This window comes from Lissotriton vulgaris, chromosome 4_1 (genome assembly GCF_964263255.1).
Source record: "Lissotriton vulgaris chromosome 4_1, aLisVul1.2, whole genome shotgun sequence".
Classification (NCBI taxonomy): domain Eukaryota; kingdom Metazoa; phylum Chordata; class Amphibia; order Caudata; family Salamandridae; genus Lissotriton; species Lissotriton vulgaris.
The window spans coordinates 1,419,983,148-1,420,001,852 of record NC_141691.1 but is presented as its reverse complement, the minus strand read 5'-3'; the positions used below and the strand labels follow the sequence as shown (position 1 = coordinate 1,420,001,852).

Genomic DNA, 18,705 nt, shown 5'->3' with positions numbered 1-18,705 from the left:
CAAAAATAGCAGTAGCTTAAACTGTGTGCAGTCCGATAGCCCCAGCTTAATTGTTCAGTGTAGTTAGCACACCAATTTTTTTTTCTGGTTCTTTCTATATGCCAGGGAAATAGCATTGTGCCATTTGTAACCGGAGCGCTCCTCCACCAAGTGCTTGGGACATTGTACTGCAATTTGAATGCAGCACCCACATTTCAAAATTGCATAGTAAGCCTCAATTAACTTCTGCTTGTCGTCTCATGTACCACTTTAACACAGTAGTGATATCTTGCAGCAATAATTGTTTCAAAGACTGTTTTTGCCAATTAAATGGTCGCCTAAATTGAATTTACGCATTACAATGAACTAAACTAAATGAAAATGCTGTCTCGTTGGGTTACAACAAGAAACTAGGACTCTTGTATCTCAAAATTTGGATAAAATCATTGCCCAAAAGAGGGTTATTTAAATTTGATGTTAGCAGGTGCCCCTGGTGACTGTGGTGCGTTGAAATAATGTTTTATGTAATTCTGTGGCATAGTGCCCACAACTTTAAATGCTGAAAACAAGTTTCCGTAAGGCGTCCGGCATAAATTTTAAAACTGAGTTTAAGATATGCCATTTCACAACTTCTTTAATAACCAGAATGCATATATATATATCGGCCCTTACAGCTGTAACGAAAAGTCATTATGTAGATCTGGTGGTCTAGTTCAAACCGGTCATTAAAATGTATTGGATTGATTAAGTATGTTGCAGTGCTTTGTGGTATTAAAAAGGCGTGTGATTCCTAGCTGGCTATGTGGCTAACCAAAAGCCATTAACTAATAATCCTTTATAAACATTGGGCACGTTTGACTGAGGATGTAGCCTAATATATTTAGTCCAGGCCCCTGTGCCTGACCTGCATAAATAAAGCCTTCTGCACTAGAGGATTAAAATCCGAAAGCAACAATTCTTTGTTTAGCTATTTATTTTGGCATCCTTATCCTGTCCGATTAGCAAGAATACATTTGTCATGATACTCGTTAGTCCAGAACATACATGTTTGCCTTTAAAAAAAATGGTTACCAAAAGTTCTACGCATATCCCAAAGGTGAGCACATGACTGTCATCAGATTTACTATGTTTCAGCATGAGCTTTCATTTAACAATACAATGCATTCTGGGACTTAACACCATCGCTGCTGGTCTTTTTCCTCTCCTGTGCTGGGCCATAATAAAAATGGGTGTGGTCATGACAAGCTCAGCTCGTCATGAGCACAGGAGCACTGTACTGCATGACGAGCTCAGCTCGTCATGAGCACCGAAGGGGTTGTTAACTTCATTTGAGCAATTTGGAAGGGAAGCCTGGACTGCAATATGGTGCCCCCAATGGCATAGAGACATCTAGTAATGTTTGGATCTGTGAACTTGAAATGGTCTCATAACCCTTGGTCCCGTGCTGCACTGTAGGTATTCCTTTGATGAATGGATGCCTTGCACATGTTTTTGATGCCCCCAAACGGAAGTGTACATTCACAGAGAATCAATCATCAGTGGAAATAACCATGTTGAAGGTGAATGATGTAAAATAGGTAATCTGGTTTATCCTGTGGCATCCCGTGATGCTCTAAACGGGTCCTGCTCTTACCCTGCTAGTCTTGCTGCCTTTAAATCCAGATGAAGGAGGCTATCGGATTGGAAAACAATACAAAAAGGGTGTCAGAAAATACTACAGAGAATTTTACTGTTTGTATATCATTTAAACACCTTTTAAAACGATTAAACAACCAAGTGGAGTAAAAGATAAAACAAAGAGCAGAGGGTATCAGACTACAGCGGCTTTGTCAACCTCCTTGTCGATTCTGCTGTATGTTGTCATTGTCTGCTTCTCATCCTGCGGTGGAGCAAGTATGTTGCAAGAAGGGAAGCTGTCAGGGTGTGCAAATATCTCCATCAGCAGACTACCGTGGATACCCAATCTCTTCTGGCACTGGCAGCATTGCTGGCTCGCAAGGAGCTCGTACTTGTTAGATTACACAAGGCCACCTTTGCCGCTCTGTTCTGACATTCTGACGTAGGTGGTTCTTTTGTATGTGCCCGAGTCCTGTGCTGCGATGGTGATTAGATATGCAAGATCTCATGCCGCCTACAAGGTGATTTTCAGTAGCTTGCTGAGCCCGGCCCTTCTTGTCCCAGGCTGACTTCATGGTAGAGGCAAGTGTTGGAAATGTAGCCAGCGCCTACTTCAGCTTGGCGCCACTTCCTTGTCTGTAACTTTGTTTTTAAAGCTAGCTTCCACGTTTTTTTCCAATCAAATGCGAGGCAATTGACAATAATTTCCAACACTTGTATTTTTGATTTTTCACTTGCACTAATTCTCATGTTGACATTTAGGTCAGGACAAGTAATGCAGTGCTACTTAAGAACTCATGAATGAAGATAATACGTTTAGGCCCATCAAGATGATTATACGTTTGGGGGCATCAAGTTGTGTATGTTTTAGTCTGATTTTGTTTACTTTGGGAAAACCTTTTCCCCATTCTTTAAACCCTGAGCATTAGTTCAAAAATGTAATCTGCCCAATATGATGTAAATTTAGCTCATAAAAAAATATCACTCTGACAGACCCCCAAAATATAATGTAAATGATCTTTAAATTATTTTCATACTAACTGCCCTTATGTTGCCTTTTCTTTTTGCTATGTGGCTGTGTTTGCCTTTTTTTGCTTCGCTGTCTCTAATGAACAATCTGATTGTACACATGAAATAGTTTGCCTGTGCACAGGCTTGGACATTCATATGCAAGCCCCTCCCACAGTGAAATTACTTTCTTGCATATTTGCCTATGAAAAGTAGGACAGTCAGATTACTAAAAAAGTCTGGTCACAAACATTGAACTGTTGCGCAAGTTGTGGCATGGCTGGCTTTCTGATGTGGAAATATATAGGTGGAGTACTTGGCTTGGGAAGGAAGTGGCTCTAACTTTGCACATGACTAAGTAAAATCACAATTGAAAATAAAGATTCAGTGGTGAAGGTGTAAGCCCGCTGGCATTGCAGTCCTGTTGAACTGGAGTTTACTCAGAGTTTTATGGGGTTGTTTCCGCTCAACCCCCTTCCACCTACTTCCTTGAGGCATACGCTGATTCTGTTTGTCTCATATTTGGAAATCATTAAAAGGTTATTTGCATTAAATGTATCCTTATGAGAAATCGTGCTTCTTGACAATTTGCATGTATTCTCTCTATGCCACTGGTCCCCAGTGCGTCCATTGTGACACCCTAAAATGTTGCTCATCGTTAAAAAATATTTTCACTGAGGGCAGCACTATTTGGGTTCTTTGTTTGATCTGTTTATTACACTTGTAAAAATAACCAACCAGGGCCCTGATATTAGCCGGGTCTGGTGGCTCAGTGGACTAATGTGTCCACTGCAGGGGCCTGTGTTTGACCTCATGGCCACAGGTTCAAATCTTGGCGGGTCCACTCAGCCTTTCATCCATCTGAGATCAATAAAATGAGTACCATTGAGTTGGGTAACAATAAACATCTGTTATTCAGCGCAAAGACACCTACGGGTATTCATGCACTTTACAAATACACATGTATATTAGCACACATCAGCCTCTAATTAGACAGTGGTGTAGAAACACCTCCGTCTCCTAATCATATCTTCCTCGCTCTGTTCCAAGGCTCCCTTCATAGCCACCCAAGTCTGGTACTGGTTGAACCCAGTATGGGTCTGAATAGCATCTCTTCCTCTACAGTGTCCTTGGTGCGTATGTAACCTACGACTTGGCATGAGTTGCAGCGGGTTCTGGCTATCAGCCAGACTTGGAAATGCTACCTTGACTGAGGAACTGGCTGTCTGCTCTGACTCCTACACCAACCAAATCAGCCAGTGTGGGCTTGGCCCCAACAAAAGGGCTAGACGCAGCCACTGAACACATTTGAATGCTTAAGCAGCAGCATTTCAACAGTGTCCCAGCCGGATTAGGGACGCTGAGGCAGTCGGCCCAATCCTACCTCATATCTGGCTCTCCGGTTAAGATATAGTTGCCTGGGATTAACATATTGAAAACGAATTGAGTTGCAAGTCACTAAAATGGAGCAGGCCGAAATGGACAGCATGGTATTAGTAGCGATTTAAAAAGTAGTGGGTTATTTTGGGCAAGTGCATTCCTGAAACATTTGGGAGTAAAAATTGCTAGCAGTACGAATTATTATAAAAAGAGACAGCGCAATAAATGGGATGACATTGTGGACGTTTAACAGTGTTAACTGGTGCAAGTGTGCCCAATGGGGTTGTATTCTTTGCCCCCCCCCCTCTAAAGTAGTATTTGCATTCTAAGAAGTTTAGCAATGGGTGTTTCCTCTAGAGCTTGAAAGCGCACCATTTGCTGAAAGATTTTTCCCGATGTATGTATTTATTTTGGAGGTTGAAACCCTGCCTATGAAGTAGGTCTTAAGTAGCGATCACTGTTATTTACTAGTATAATGTGTTATACAATGATACATTTGACAGTACATTTCTGGGCTCTCCCTTACTTGGGGTAGAACGTCATGCCCACCTACAGAACTCTTTAAATCTTACTCCTTTTTAAACAGTATTTCATTTTTGTGTCTGTTGCCCCTTCTGGCACTTGCTTCATGGGACAGAGACTTTGTACCTCGTGGGATATCTCGGTCCTAATTCTAGTTGCTTTAAATTGCAGAGCAACGTCAATAGAAATAGGAGAAGGACAGCTAAATCAGTGATCCTTAGCTTTTTAGGGTTCTGGCAACCATTCTTCTATTAATACCGCCATGTATGCATGCTGCTATCCATTCAGGCCAATAGTCTGGAATGTGTCCGGGACATGCAGGGTCTCTTGGTTAGTAGGGGCACTAGGATCAAAAAGTGAGGAAAATTAAGCTTGTGTATCTGGTACTCAACCTGCCTCACCCATGTGCTTAAAAACAAATAAGGGACCGTCATTTATTTATTTAACGAATTGAGAACTGGTTTTAACCATTGTTATTGAGTTAATGTGCTTTGAAATGCACCAGTTATCATTGAGTGTCCAAAAAGTTCCATGAAGTGTGTTTTTTTTGTGGTAGAGTACCCAGTCCCAGTTTCACTTGCATTCAATAGTTATTTAATTCTTTATTAAAATATATAATTTGAATTAAGTTCTGTTTTTTTTCATTTACACTGCCAATACCTGCATGATATGTAAAGGAGAATCATGAAAACAATTAACCTGTTATATGGTTGGATACTAGTTTGTTTGGCCGTAATTATTTCATAAGCCCCATTTTTCGCATTTTAGTCTACTTACCTTGGTTTTCTGGTGTTCCTTTATATTCTGACCTATGTTAGCTTGCTCTATTTTACTGTTATACATCTGGTCAATCAGTAACTGTGCTGTTTTATCTCCTACAGGACAGTCGGCCCAACATGTCCAGACCTATGATCACCAGATCACCGGCATCTCCACTGAACAACCAAGGCATTCCGGCTCCAGCGCAGCTCACCAAGTCCAATGCGCCTGTGCACATTGATGTGGGTGGACACATGTATACCAGCAGCTTGGCAACACTCACGAAATACCCAGATTCTAGGTAAATTTTGTGTGCAATTCGTTGTTTGTTTGGATGAATAGCAATTGCACGTTTAGCATTGTCATTTGGCTCATCCTATTCCTTCATTAACATGTTATTTTCTATCTAGACTTCATGAAGTAGTGCTACAGATAGTACACCGGGATTGCATTTCTTCCCTACTGCTCCATTTTATAAAAATGTATATTACACTTATATTTTGAAAATCTTTGGGCATTTAGGACTCTAGTGATTGTTCGTTCTTGGCTGTCAAAAATGATTTAAGTGCTATCTAAATTGAGGCAGGTAGGAAGTTGTATGCTTCCCCTGCTATTGACATTACCCTTACATTTCCAGGATGCTTCTAATGAAATGGTATTTTCGTAGTCAAAAAATGCACTTAAACATTCCTTACGGACATGTAATTAGGTGTTATTTATCTTTCATGAATATGCATGTGTGCATGGATCTGTTCTACTAATAAACAGCACTGGTACGCGTGCTAAAACATCGTCTTTAACTCTGAAGGAAGGCCTGCCCCCAAATCTACTGTTAAGAACTTGGGTATCCGTTTGGATCAGGCCCTTACTCTGAAGGAGCATGCTGCTCAGACAGCTGGATCAAGTTTCCATACAATGGGCCTGCTCCGCCGAGTCTTCCCTCTGCTTCCTGACTCAACTCTGAAAAATGTGTGGCTCAGGCACTTGTACTAAGCCGTCTGGACTACTGTAACGGTCTGCTGATCTCCGCCAATGAGGCCTCGTCGCTCAGCGGACTGCAGGTAGTCCAGAATACGGCAGCGAGACTGGCCCTCAATGCTCCTCCTAAGACTGCTTCTCGCCCTCTTCTCTTGCAACTTCATTGGCTTCCTATTCGCCAACGTATAGGATTCAAAATTTGTTGCACTATCCATAAGGCCCCACCTACCTCTCAGAGAAACTTACACCATACCTACCTTCCAGATCCCTTCACTCAGGCTCCAAACATCATCTTGTGGTGCCTCGAGTAAGGAAGGCTAGATTAGGAGGAAGGGCCTTCTCTCATCTTGGCCTCCATTATTGGAACAAGCTCCCCATACTCTTGAGACAATGCCCTGATCATTTGCAATTCAGGAAGCTGCTCAACACTACTCTTTTATGGTCTTGATCCAGCTATAGCTGCAATTTATCCATGCTGCCCGTCCAAAGCGCAGAGATACCCTTTCGGGGGCCGATTCAGGCACTGAACAAATAAATAAACAATTAATTTTAAATTGACTAATTTGTTTTCCTTAAATAATGAGTTTACAAAATGTACACCAAACAGGAAATTAAAAAAATGATTCCTTTTAATGTAAAAATATATGATACGACCGAAAACATTATCCTGGCAATTTGTTTGAGTAGCTGGTTTCTGCTTCATCTTCCTTACCCATCTGCCCTGTGTGTGCCTATCATTACCCACCTGAGCCAGAGACGAAAGAGACTCTCTAGGTCTCCTCGGGCTTCGACTTCTTCCTACTATGTCCCAGATTTCATGCAAGGGGGAAAACACCACCTCTGGTCGTGTGCCACTACCTTCAGTTCATGATGTTGTACTTAATTGTTTTGAGCATTACTCTCCTTCAACCACATCACTCCTGTATTATGTTACAGTTTCAGTGCGTTTTGCTCCAATGGCCCTGTCGCAGATCTTGATGGCAGCTGTAAATCTGTATGCTTGGCTTCCGGCTACTTTACACTGCCATTAATAGATATACAGAACCGGACTACTGCTAATGTTTTTACTGTACATGAGTTTCCACCATTTCCTAGGTTACTTTCCTCCAGTTACTACCTCTATTTATCAACATCATGGCTCTCCTCCCAAGATCTATTCGATTTATTATAAGAATCTCTACAGAAAGCAGTAGAGCATTCTGTACTGAAGCCTAAGTAGTTTCATGAATTGCCTGGATACAGCTCCCTCGTCACCAGCCAAAAACTGAATTGGATTTGTCTTGGGTTACTTGAAAACCATGGGGATTATGAAGTTAAAACCAGGATTCTCACATGGATAGCTGGTTATTCTGGCAATACCATTAGTTTTCCCACCTCTACTGTTGGGTTAATTGGCATGTTGGTTAGAGGTACTGTGCCCACCTTGCTGCGGTTTCAAATGGAAGAGCCCAACTATGATTTTCAAGGTGAATCCTATGTAGCCATATCATCATAGCCATTTTATAGATAGACTTGCATCCAGCTCTGCACCATTCATTAGCCTGTAGAATGGCATGTATAGAAATGTTTCATCTCCAAGCTTCACATGCTTGGATTCTTTTCTTATTTTATTCATTTTTATTTTGTTAAAGCATCCCTGTTATAGATCATCTTATTTTGGGGCTTCTTAGAGTACCTCCTACTGATCTAACATAAGTGACAACTCTTTACGCAACACATTAAATGGAGCTAATTGAACCTTTGTGCTCTTACAAAGTCGAAGATGCTAAATTCAGAGTATCGGAACTAAATCTACCTAAGTGTCTCGCACTATTAGACTAAGGCAACCATGGCAAGACCTGGATTAAGCCTTTCGTAGACATTTGCCCTCTATGTCCCTGCTTCCACACATGCCTAAAACTAGTGTAAATTGTTGTTGCCCAGCCTCAAAGTAGAGATTTAAGCAAAGGGTGTGGACGTCCCAAGAACATGCAAGGGGGGCACAAGCCTTTTTCTCACTGCAACGCCAAGCATGGTGGTTGTCTTCAGACATAAAACTGGAGCCTCAGACCTCTTGTCATTTTAATTGAAAGTCTCCTTTTGATACCTTTAGTACAGTACAGTGGCCTTGAGCCAGCTTTTAAAAATATGCACAGCTTCTGGCTGGCGAGGTTTATAGAGAACTAGATCGAAAACAAACCAAGTAGCTGTTCTATTTTTCATAAATTTTCAGGGCATAGGACCCTCTCCGTCGGCTTTTAAATTGAAGTTTAATCGATGCAAGGGTATTGTAATTCGCAAACATAGTGTCTGACACAAGAACAAAGATCTGATGGTGGTGGAATAGTTGTAGGGAAACAACTTTTTGTGTGTCTCATCAGAATGGAACAAAGACTCTGGTCAGTCCTATCTTGGCCGTTGTTATTCATATCTTCACTAGGTTCAAAACAGAATAGACTCTGTCCACTTTCAAAGCCGGAAAAACCAACGCATCCTGATTGTCCCACTTTGCACCTCTGATTGGCAGGTGTTTGGTTTACATGGTGATGATATAACCTCTACCAGAAATTCAATGTGCCTAATAAACCCAACTTATTTTCCAGTTGTTACCTGTTGCTGTTGTAATGCCTGGTGCTACTCGGTTTTGCCGATATTGGTTATTGCAGCATCACATGGCCACTTTTGCAGCACTACCAGCAACATGGGACAATTTGATGCATCAGAGGATCTAGCCAAATCATGCTTTGAAGTATTATGCCGTGCTTTCCAGATAGGGAATGTATTACTGTTTCTAAAGTGTTGGGTAGCAGACTTATTTCTCTCCTTTCAGTAGCTGCTTGATGGTAACTGCACTCCACTTGAAATACCAGCTTACCGCCATACTCTTTTCACTGATGGGGGTTTTGCATCCAAGACTAAGGCATCCGAAAAACTAGGTGTGACCCACAATGGCGTCCAAACGGGCAAGAAATGCAGGCAAGAGAAGACCACAGGCCGTCTTCTGTGAGCAAAGATATGTAATTCTTCTCCTATAGAAAGCTGTCAATCATCAACTCTCCTCTTCAGGAAGAAACTCAAGACTTGTGTTTAAACATCTTGCCCCTGGATAACCCCCAACACGCGGATGCCTGATTGATCCAACCCACACTTGCCTGTGCTAGATTTTTGTTAAATATACTCTGGCCTCTCATTTTTCTCCATCTGCCCAGTCTACCCCCTTCTCTAATTTACCTGCTGTTTTCCCTCCCTAAAAGTGTACCACTTTACTCTACAGTGCTCGGTTTCTTTAAAGGAATAGAGATTTTTAGATCTGGGTTTTGACTGCCCAGCTGTCCAACAGACCTATTGCTACCAATCTGCATACAGTGCGCTTCAGGTTAACCACTTTCAACCACTGATTTCCTTTGACTAGCCTCTTTCAACCATTGGCTAAGGTTTGCGTGAATCATATCTTAATTCAGCCCAATGGGGTATTGTCCTCTTACTTAATACTATTGGCAGTTTAAGCACATTATTCTGATTCCATCTGAGTGCCTGCGTTCAACCATGTGAGGGACTAAATTTCAACTCTTTCCCTCTCTTACCACCGCTACTGTGTCTCTCTCCTTTCAGTATCGCCTAATTTGCTAACACTAAATATTTTAGTATTGTAAACCCTGACCTTTTGGCTTGGCCAATGCTTGTTCTTTTATGTTGCGCTTTGTTTTGTGATCTCGGTGTCTTTTTGATTGAGTTGGAAATTACAATAATTTGTACGGAACAAGGTCGCCGGTTGGAAGTCACACTCCCGAAGAGCACAAAATAAAAGTGACTGAACATTGTCTGTAGAGTCAAACCTGGTTAATCAATTCATGCTTTGTAGGCCAGCTCTCTTCGAAAGAGGTTAAGCAGTAACCTGTTTGATTGCTGGGATTGACTTCTGATGTGTTAGTCAGAAATTGTTTGTGACATCGGATGTGAAATGAATTTCACAACGTTCCTTGTATCAACCAGCTGCAGCAGTTGATCGAGTGACCGGCACATTACGCTCTCCTGTCACTCGGCATCTCATAACTCCTACCCGGCCAAGCAGCTATCTGCATGTTGCATGTCTGTATGTTGTGCCTTTGGTACTCCTTCCTAAGGTAAAGTGCAATATCGGTCTCCACGTGCCGTTTGGTGTTGATGAGCATTTGCGCTTGATGTTTGTTTCACGCTTTGATGTCATATGCATGCTGTCATCATGAAGTAGAACCATCTGCAAAGTTTGGTGGTCTCTATGGTTCTGTGTAAAATCCAGTGCAAGGTTACTATTTTCTTTCAAAGCCAAAGTGAGCTTTCAGTGTAATGCTTTAGAATGCCTGGTTAAGGGTAGCAAGGACCACTGTTTTGTGTGTAACAGTAATAATTATCATGAATCCAGGTCATTATCTGACTAAATGACATTGGCCTAATTGGAAAAGCCTCATGTTTAATTTGTGATTTTGCGTTCCAATTTGTTTCATTGTTGTTATATTACAAATGCTAAAAAATATAGTTTCTCTGCTGAAGAAATGAAGCTCATGAAATTGGCTGAGAACTATTTTGTTGGTTTATTTTGCAATTTGCATTCTGGGGTCTTGAAAATTCCAAATGATTCGTTTTGTGGAAGCCCGTGTGCCCATCTTCATTGAGGTTATGATGACATACTACTGTGCGACCCGCAGCACCAATTTGTGAACTTGCCCTTTAAAAGCCATTTGAAAAGCTGTGAGATTGAGGGTGGCTAATTCAGCTGTCTCCTCCAAGCCATGCAATGTTTGCAAGATTGGGGCCAGCATATCTATATATCTGAAGCTTAATGATGGCCCATCATAGGCTGTTCTGTTACTGTGTTGCCAGAGCTAAGTCTTATCAAGGCCCATGAACAGTTTAAAGAAGACAATCTACTATTTAACCCCATCTTCGGCCAGAGTACGTGGTGGAAGCAGTAATTTGACCTGGTCTTGTTTGAGGATTCAAGCAAAGTCTCTGCAGACCTAAAGTTAAAACGACACTCTCCTCTTTTGCAGAGAATAGTGAACATGTAATGTGAACCCCTCGTCTGAGCAGAGCTCGACTTAAACCTAGTAGGAGAGTGTTTCAATTATCTTATCGGTGCATCATATGCCTGCCGTTGGGGAGGCATGTAAGTAGGAGCTGTTGTAGCAGTGTGGGATATCGCTCAGGGAAGACCATGTTGCAGCAGAGGTGTTAGCTGCCCTCTAATAGGGTTTAGGTTCATCACTGTTAAGAATGAGGAATTTTTTTTTTTTAGATGGTGAACCATATTTTTGCTTACTGGTATTGTCTTCTTTTTTTTTTTATTCTGCACACTAGGGCACCGCTGAACAGTCTCCAGTTTGTGCTCTGGCCCCTAGATTATATCATGGCAAAATGCTGTGCTAATCCCCAGTAGACATATTTAACTAGTCAGTAAGACCTTAGTACATTGTGCCTGGAAGTCAAATGGCACCCAGTAATTGAGGCACATATTGTGCCAACCACGAAGCTATCTAGAAAAGCGTAGGTTGGGTGCCTAGTATTTAAAAGTGGAACATATGAGACATTAAGGTTGGCATGTTCCTTCAGTGGCTAGCCCCCTAAGCTGTTTTTACTGTTTAGAGCTATATCTGTTCTCGTGAGAGAAACAAATGTACCATTAAAACGCTACTTTTGTAGCTTTGGTTTAGAATAAGCCACAGAACCCATGCAGCACCTGCTTATTTAATATTTAGTGAAAATCCAATTCAATTGTGAAGGTGGATGTTTTATAAATATGTTGGAGAAGTAACTTTAAGAAAGCTATACTTTTCCTACCTGAAAAACTCCAATAGGATAATTTGCACTAGCCTTCTGGCTGCGACCCTTCCAGTCAGTGCTTTCCCTTTCATGAGTTGTGCAAACTGTACCCAGTGCACAGGCAACAGCTTGGAGGTGGGGTGTCTGGCAGGGTGACATGGGTGAGAGGTAAGTGACTTATCCTCTTTGACAGGGCAGCAGGGGAGAATTCTGGAACCTTATTAACTTGAAAAGGACCAGGCTGAGGTCTGTCCATTCATAGTTAAATTTAAAGTGAGACCAAAGGAACAGGCGCCGTCTGATCCCAAAGCGCACTTTTGCCATCCTGGATACATCCCAGGGTGAGGAGAGCAGGACCCAGAACAAGTTGTGTGCTGTTGAGGAGGAGGGGGACTCCTTTTTTTCTTAGATACTCACCTGGGTTGGCCGTCTGCCTCAGAGGCAGAACGTTTCTGGCATGTCAGAGTTTACTAAGGATTGTGCACTATGGGATAGTTTACAGTAAGGCAAACAGGATGTGCTGTAAAAGAGGGAGAGGTGCCCCTGGGATTATATTGTCCATTGGTTAGGGAGTGGGCGGGAGACTTCTTTACCCACTGGCTGGTGAATTGTGCAAAGAGTCTCAAAGTCCCCCAACTCCTCAAAGCACATCTGGATCTTTGGAATAACAAAACAGGACTGGACTTGCTGTGTGTCCTGTGTGGAGCCTTAAAGTGCTGGATCTGCCCCCAGGCCTACAAAGTGAATTTCTGGGTCAGTGAGCTGACTTGCATGTCTCCAGGGACTTTAAAAGCTGTGAGAGGCCATTTCCTTATAGTGACCAGTTGTAACTGGACCTAGAGTGGACCCTAGGTATGGCCTCACTAGATTGAACACAAATCCAGGGAGGGAACTTTTTTTACAAGTTCCGCAGAGTCGCACAGCCATACACTCTGTATGAATCCAATGAATTAATTTCAGCCATGTTTTATCTTCTTTTTAAACCATTTTATATGTTCTCCGTTTAATCCTTCTTGCTGTTTAAACTATAGATTCAATTCATTTTATCTATGCGCTTTCTTCTGTAAGGCAGTTCAAGTAAACGTCTGGGCACAGGTAGATTCCACACATCATGTTTATTTATAAAAAAAAACAATGCATTTCGGGATAAAACAATGCCTTCATCAGTAGAATCTAAAAAATGATACGACAAAATAATTATATTAATCTTTAACCCAATATCATACATATTGTGCATTTCACCAATACACGTACATCTCATGTTATCCCAAGGTATTCAAAAGGGTGAACAATATATGCCATGTTATTTGCTCTCCATTCTAATATGCCAGAGATGCACTAAAAAAACTGGAGGGAGCCATGATCCCAAAGTGCTGTTCCTGATGTCCTGGGAGGCTTACAAGTGACCAGGTGCAACTACTTTAGAAAGCTGAGCAATTGACTTAGAAAAGGTTTCTACTTACGTTCGAAAACCTCTGTAGGTTCAGTAGGGCCTTCTGGCAAAGGTATCACACTTTGGCATGACCTACCCAGCTACAGCTTCCCAGTCATCCTGCTTTGAAAGTTGGAACCCTAAAGAGACTGAAGAGTCTGATTTAGAGTTTGGCTGACTGGTACTTGATGTATATCCAGTCCACCTTATTAGAAGTGTATTAATTAGGACATAATGCACTTGTAATAATGCAGACGGGAAATCGGTCAAATTTGTGATGGAGCATCCACCAGCCAAAATTCCAAATTAGGTCTGCAGCTCCAAAGAATACATCTTGAGCCGGCATAGGCATGAAAAGTGTCCAAAATTACAAGAGGACTTCATTATTTCTTGATATTTGAAATTGGTTGTGGGATTTTTGTGGTTGTGACTTTTAAATTTGCTTGTTACTGGACCTTGTACTTTCCTGATTTTATAAGGTAAGTCAGCCTGCGGCCCAGTTCCTCTATATTGTCACATAACTCCTTGGTGACTTGCAATATGATTATCATGTACGGCGGGGGTACTTCATTCATATATATCAATCATTCCTCATCCTAATAATTTTGCAGCATTAACTTTGAAAAGGTTTGTCTCCTCAAGCTTCAAATTTGGCTGTACCTTTGAAGCCAATAACGTCTTGATTTAGAACTCATGGTAGAACTGTTTAGCTTTGAAGACCTCAGACTCTAAGGCACTTTCAGAATGGACAGAGGACACATCAGTGTTAAAGGGTTTCTTTTCTTGAACCACCACTGATCACCAAAACAAATCTTTCTCAAGAAATCATTCTTAAAACTAAAGAAGCCAGATGACTTGTATGTCACTGAGAATGAAGGTACAGTATATCCTGCATGATGATAGTTCTTTTGGGAATGTTCATCATGTTACGACTTGGGAAGATAAGGGATTAACTTGTCTGGCCGCTCTTTCGACTCCATGGCTTACAAACACACTTATTACAATAGCAGAAGCAACATCGAACAAAGTAATACCCTTGCTAAGACTGTCCACGTTATTTAATCTCTAGAGCCTGCTCATCATCTTTTGAATACTCGACTGCTTCGACATTGAGGGCCTAAAAAACAGTACATTATATTGTCACTTTCTGAATTGCCATTTAACCAGGGTTAATGTTACACCACCAGTGGGCATCATATGTCCAAATGGATGCAATTCATACCAGAGAAGCCTCGGTGAATGGTTGCTTTTCTCTAGGAACCTCTAGTGTCGTCCTCCTCAAAATAAATCAAGAGTAAGATAATTTTTTGACAGAAAAGAAAGAACAGCTGGGGGTCATATATATGTCTGTATAGTATATATTTTAAGGAAGTATGGAACGAATCTAGGATTGTTGGAGATATCCCTTCACTTTGGGTATATGGATGCAAAGTCTTGGTTCCAAATCACACTCTAGCCCTTAAGTAGTGGCATTTGGTTGCTCCTCCATTCTCAAATTAAGTATGATAGAGCATAATCCGATGGTTGCAAATTCTACATGGTGTGAACATTTTAATCACTATAGTTAATTGTTAACGATTCAGTCTCGTGCAAAAGTTTCAATTATATATTTAATGATTCAATGTAAATCGTACAGTGTTTCACTAGAACCAAACTCCTATAACTGCAGATTAATGCACACTCCATAAAACTACCTTAATGAATTAGTTTTATACATGGGGGGGTCTTTTTTGCATTGCTTACACCCTCTTTCATACGCATTCTCTATTGAAAAGTGTCCACATTATGCCCAGTAATGCTTTTAAAGGGGAAAAAAAGCAGCATTCAGATCGGGTTATTAGATTATAGGAGGACAGTGTGCTTTTAAAGAGGAAGTGGAAAGAAGTAGCTACATGTACCTGGAAAATACTGCCTGCTATCTTCTGGGATAATAAGTTAGGATTAATAATGCGTCTGCTTGTCAGCATTGGAACAAGCTACAGATGATTCGAGTGAACCAAAGAAGCAGCGAGAAGAAATATGCAGTCGAACTGTTAAGAGTGCAGCAGCCAACCCTGTTCCTCAGCACTCACAGCGGACAAGTGATCCTTTGGAGGAACAGAAGAGGTGATCGAACTGGCAAATGTGTGTGCTAATAGCATTCTGGACCTTGAAGCCAGTCTGAGTTTTGTACAGCACTGCAGATTACTTTTCAGTTTGTTCAGAGCACAATAGATTGCTGTTAGATGAGATGTAGTCAGGGTGAGTAGCCATATTTTGTTTATTATCTTAATTATGGGTGCTTTCAGCCAGTGTCGCACATTATTTGATTAGAAAGCTTCATCTGTGCAAACTTCAGCTAATTGTTTGTTATCCGATCTCAAGGGAGCGTTGAAGCTCCAGTTATGCTAGTTGTTGTCTACATGTAGTTATGTTCTGCAAATTTTATAATGAACATCGAAAACTGTGGTTATTATCCCTATTAAAATCTTGGGGTTTCATACAATGCCGTCCTGCCATGTTTTGTCTACAGCTTCTAGACACAGAAATCACCTGCTATCACGTACTAAACTTTTTGAAATGTATATTTAGACACAGGAAAAATTTGTAAAGTAATTTCCATTTGATTAGTGCACCTTAAATGAACTGTGAATAATTCCTCTCTGATTAGTGCACTTCAAACGAACTGTGAAAATGATTTTTTTAGGTGAAATTGTATTGTATTATATAATTCTATGATTACAAATTTTTAAAGGATGAAATTATCATGTATTAATATTGCTTTTATGGATTTCTAATTTTGAAACTCCGAATAAAGAGATTTATTATACATTTATTATATGCTAGTTGTTGTCCCTCCCCTCCACTACGCACCCACACCTGCAGCCAAGGCCCATGAGTTTTATTGGCGCCTATAACATGCGTTATTGACTGATTTAGCAGTCTGTGTTGCTACAGAATTTGCCACATCAAGTGTGAGTTGCCAGGAACTCATGGTGCTAAGATTTCTAGGAGAAAGGAACACAATCAAGTATGATAAAAGGTGCAGTTATCTACTGGTTAACAAATGTGTCTTGTTTTTTTAATGCTGTGCACACACCAATGCAGCGCTAATGGTTGAAATCGGGTAAGTCCGATTGTACAAGTCGCTGGTAGAGCATACAGCAATAATTTAAAAATTACCATTTAAAATGTTTGCAGTGAACTGCCCTTTGCAAGTTGAAGTTTGATGGATGAGTTTGAAGTGTCTGGGAAAAAATAAACTGATTTATAAGGCTGTGAAAGCTTCAGCTAGAAGGCGAAACCTTACTACTTATAAAATATTCACCCCTCCCCCGGTGAGTGAGTTGTATGCATGCCCTTATAGTAAGGTAAAACTTCCGCGCAACCTAAGCCTTTTTGAGCAGCATTGATATGATCAAATGTAGTATTAGCTAATCTAGATTTCTCGCATTACTCTTAAAGAAGAATCAGGTTTCCTAAAGTGCAATGGAAGTAGTCCATGAAGATAAAGCGCAGTTCAAGGAGGAGGAGTTTGTAATGGAGAAAGAGGACAAATAAATGTTTCACTCTAAATTGGGAATTAATGGCACGTTCACAATAAGCGTTTTAGTATGGATACATTTTTAAAAATGTTTTATTATTCAAAACGTAGTCTTTCTTTGTCCACGCCACGCAGATCTCCTCATGTTTTGAATTCTCTCCCATATATACAAATCATTTCTGAATTCAGAAAAATAATTAATCCGATTTTGTTCAGATTTTTGAGCAATGTAACATTACTTTGAACTCATCTGCCGTCTTCTTCCTTGCGAGGGTGTGCTCTGAACTGATTCGAGATTTCCTCGTCATGCAGGATGTCCTGCTTTACATTAGAGAACCTGAAGCTTCTAAAGTCATGCGACAAGAGGGCGTCAGTCTGCAGTAGAGCTAAAGGGCAGTTTGGTTTTCCCCCGAGCTAAATTAATAAATTATGTGGATTGTATAATCCTAGATTTCTTCCCCAGCCTGACTCTTCTCGAAAGCTCATCTTCCAATAAATTAGATTTCTGATTTTAAAAATGGCACATCCTATTTCTCTAACTAACTAAATATCACTAGTGCGTATTTAAAGACGAGCAGCAGAACATAAGCAGTTGATATTTTCCGTCTTTTACGCGTGCCTCTGCTCTTTTATACGGCCACGTGCTACTACGTAAACATAAAGTAAAAATCCAACAGTGCATTGAAATGTGTTTAGTAATACCGTACAAACTTTAATTTCCGGTGTTCCTAGACTTTCATTAAAATATTGGTTCTAGCTGCTGTATACATGAATAGCATTTCATTAGTAGTAAATTGGTCCCCTGGCGGAAATTAGCTGGCATGTGTGTCTGTACGCACCTGCAGTTTGCACACGCTTAGTTTGGCATTAGGGTTTGAAGCGTCGGATTGCAGCCAGGAAGGATTAAACCGCCAAGTCACTGCAGAGCTTCTGCAAGCTCAGTCAGTGCCCCGTGCATCTTTCTACCGGATGTCCTCATGTGACTCCTGAATGTTTTACTTCTGAGTGAACTTGCCAGCACAGCTGCAGTTGTACCACGAGTGTCCACCAGGTTTGGTTTTTCAGTTCTCGGGCTTCTTCCAGCTGTAAGCTTTCAACCCACTCTGCTAGTATGCGGACCACCATGGGAGCCAGGTTCACAAAATTATTGGTCGGACACAGGTCGCATAACCCCATTTAAAATAGATCTTGTGTAGAACTGCAGATGCTAATGGAATGAAGCGGCGAATCCACTGGTGAGCTGTATGCACGTTCGTTCATTTTAAGAATAATCAATGCCTATAATGGACAAATCTTTGCTCCCCCCTGCACTCATGCCCATTGTGTTGACACACTGTCCTTCCTATCCTTACCCTCTCTGAACGCTCACTGTCTTCTGCTCATTGTTGTCACACACTCCTCTCTGCTCCCAGCACCCACTATTCATACACTGATACTTTGCTCCCGCACTAGAACAGACCCTACCCTCCCTACTCACACAGTGCCCTGTCCTTTTCTACTACACGCTCTGCATACCCTGCTCTAAGCCAAAAATAAAAAAAGCTGTGTTCACACTTGTTTATTAATGAACTGTGCGATTACTTAAAATCATTACAGTATAAAAAATGCAGTTTGGTTCAAATAAAACACAGTAAAATACAGTAAAAGCCCCCCCCCCTCCCGCTCGACCTACACCGGTCAGGGACCAATGGTGCAGCTATGTGGTCTCGATACTATGTTCACTGGTACT

At 41.1% G+C, this 18,705-nt stretch overlaps 1 protein-coding gene across 3 annotated transcripts in view; it reads left to right on the top strand.

The window, feature by feature from the left end:
- The window catches only part of LOC147724068 (BTB/POZ domain-containing protein KCTD1), a 228,548-nt gene that overhangs the window by 191,405 nt on the left and 18,438 nt on the right, over positions 1–18,705 (top strand). For all 3 annotated transcript variants that reach the window (XM_086965664.1, XM_086965666.1, XM_086965665.1), the window contains one exon: positions 5,388–5,566. In XM_086965664.1, the coding sequence (XP_086821790.1) occupies positions 5,388–5,566 (179 nt within the window). The remainder of the gene's footprint in view (positions 1–5,387; positions 5,567–18,705) is intronic.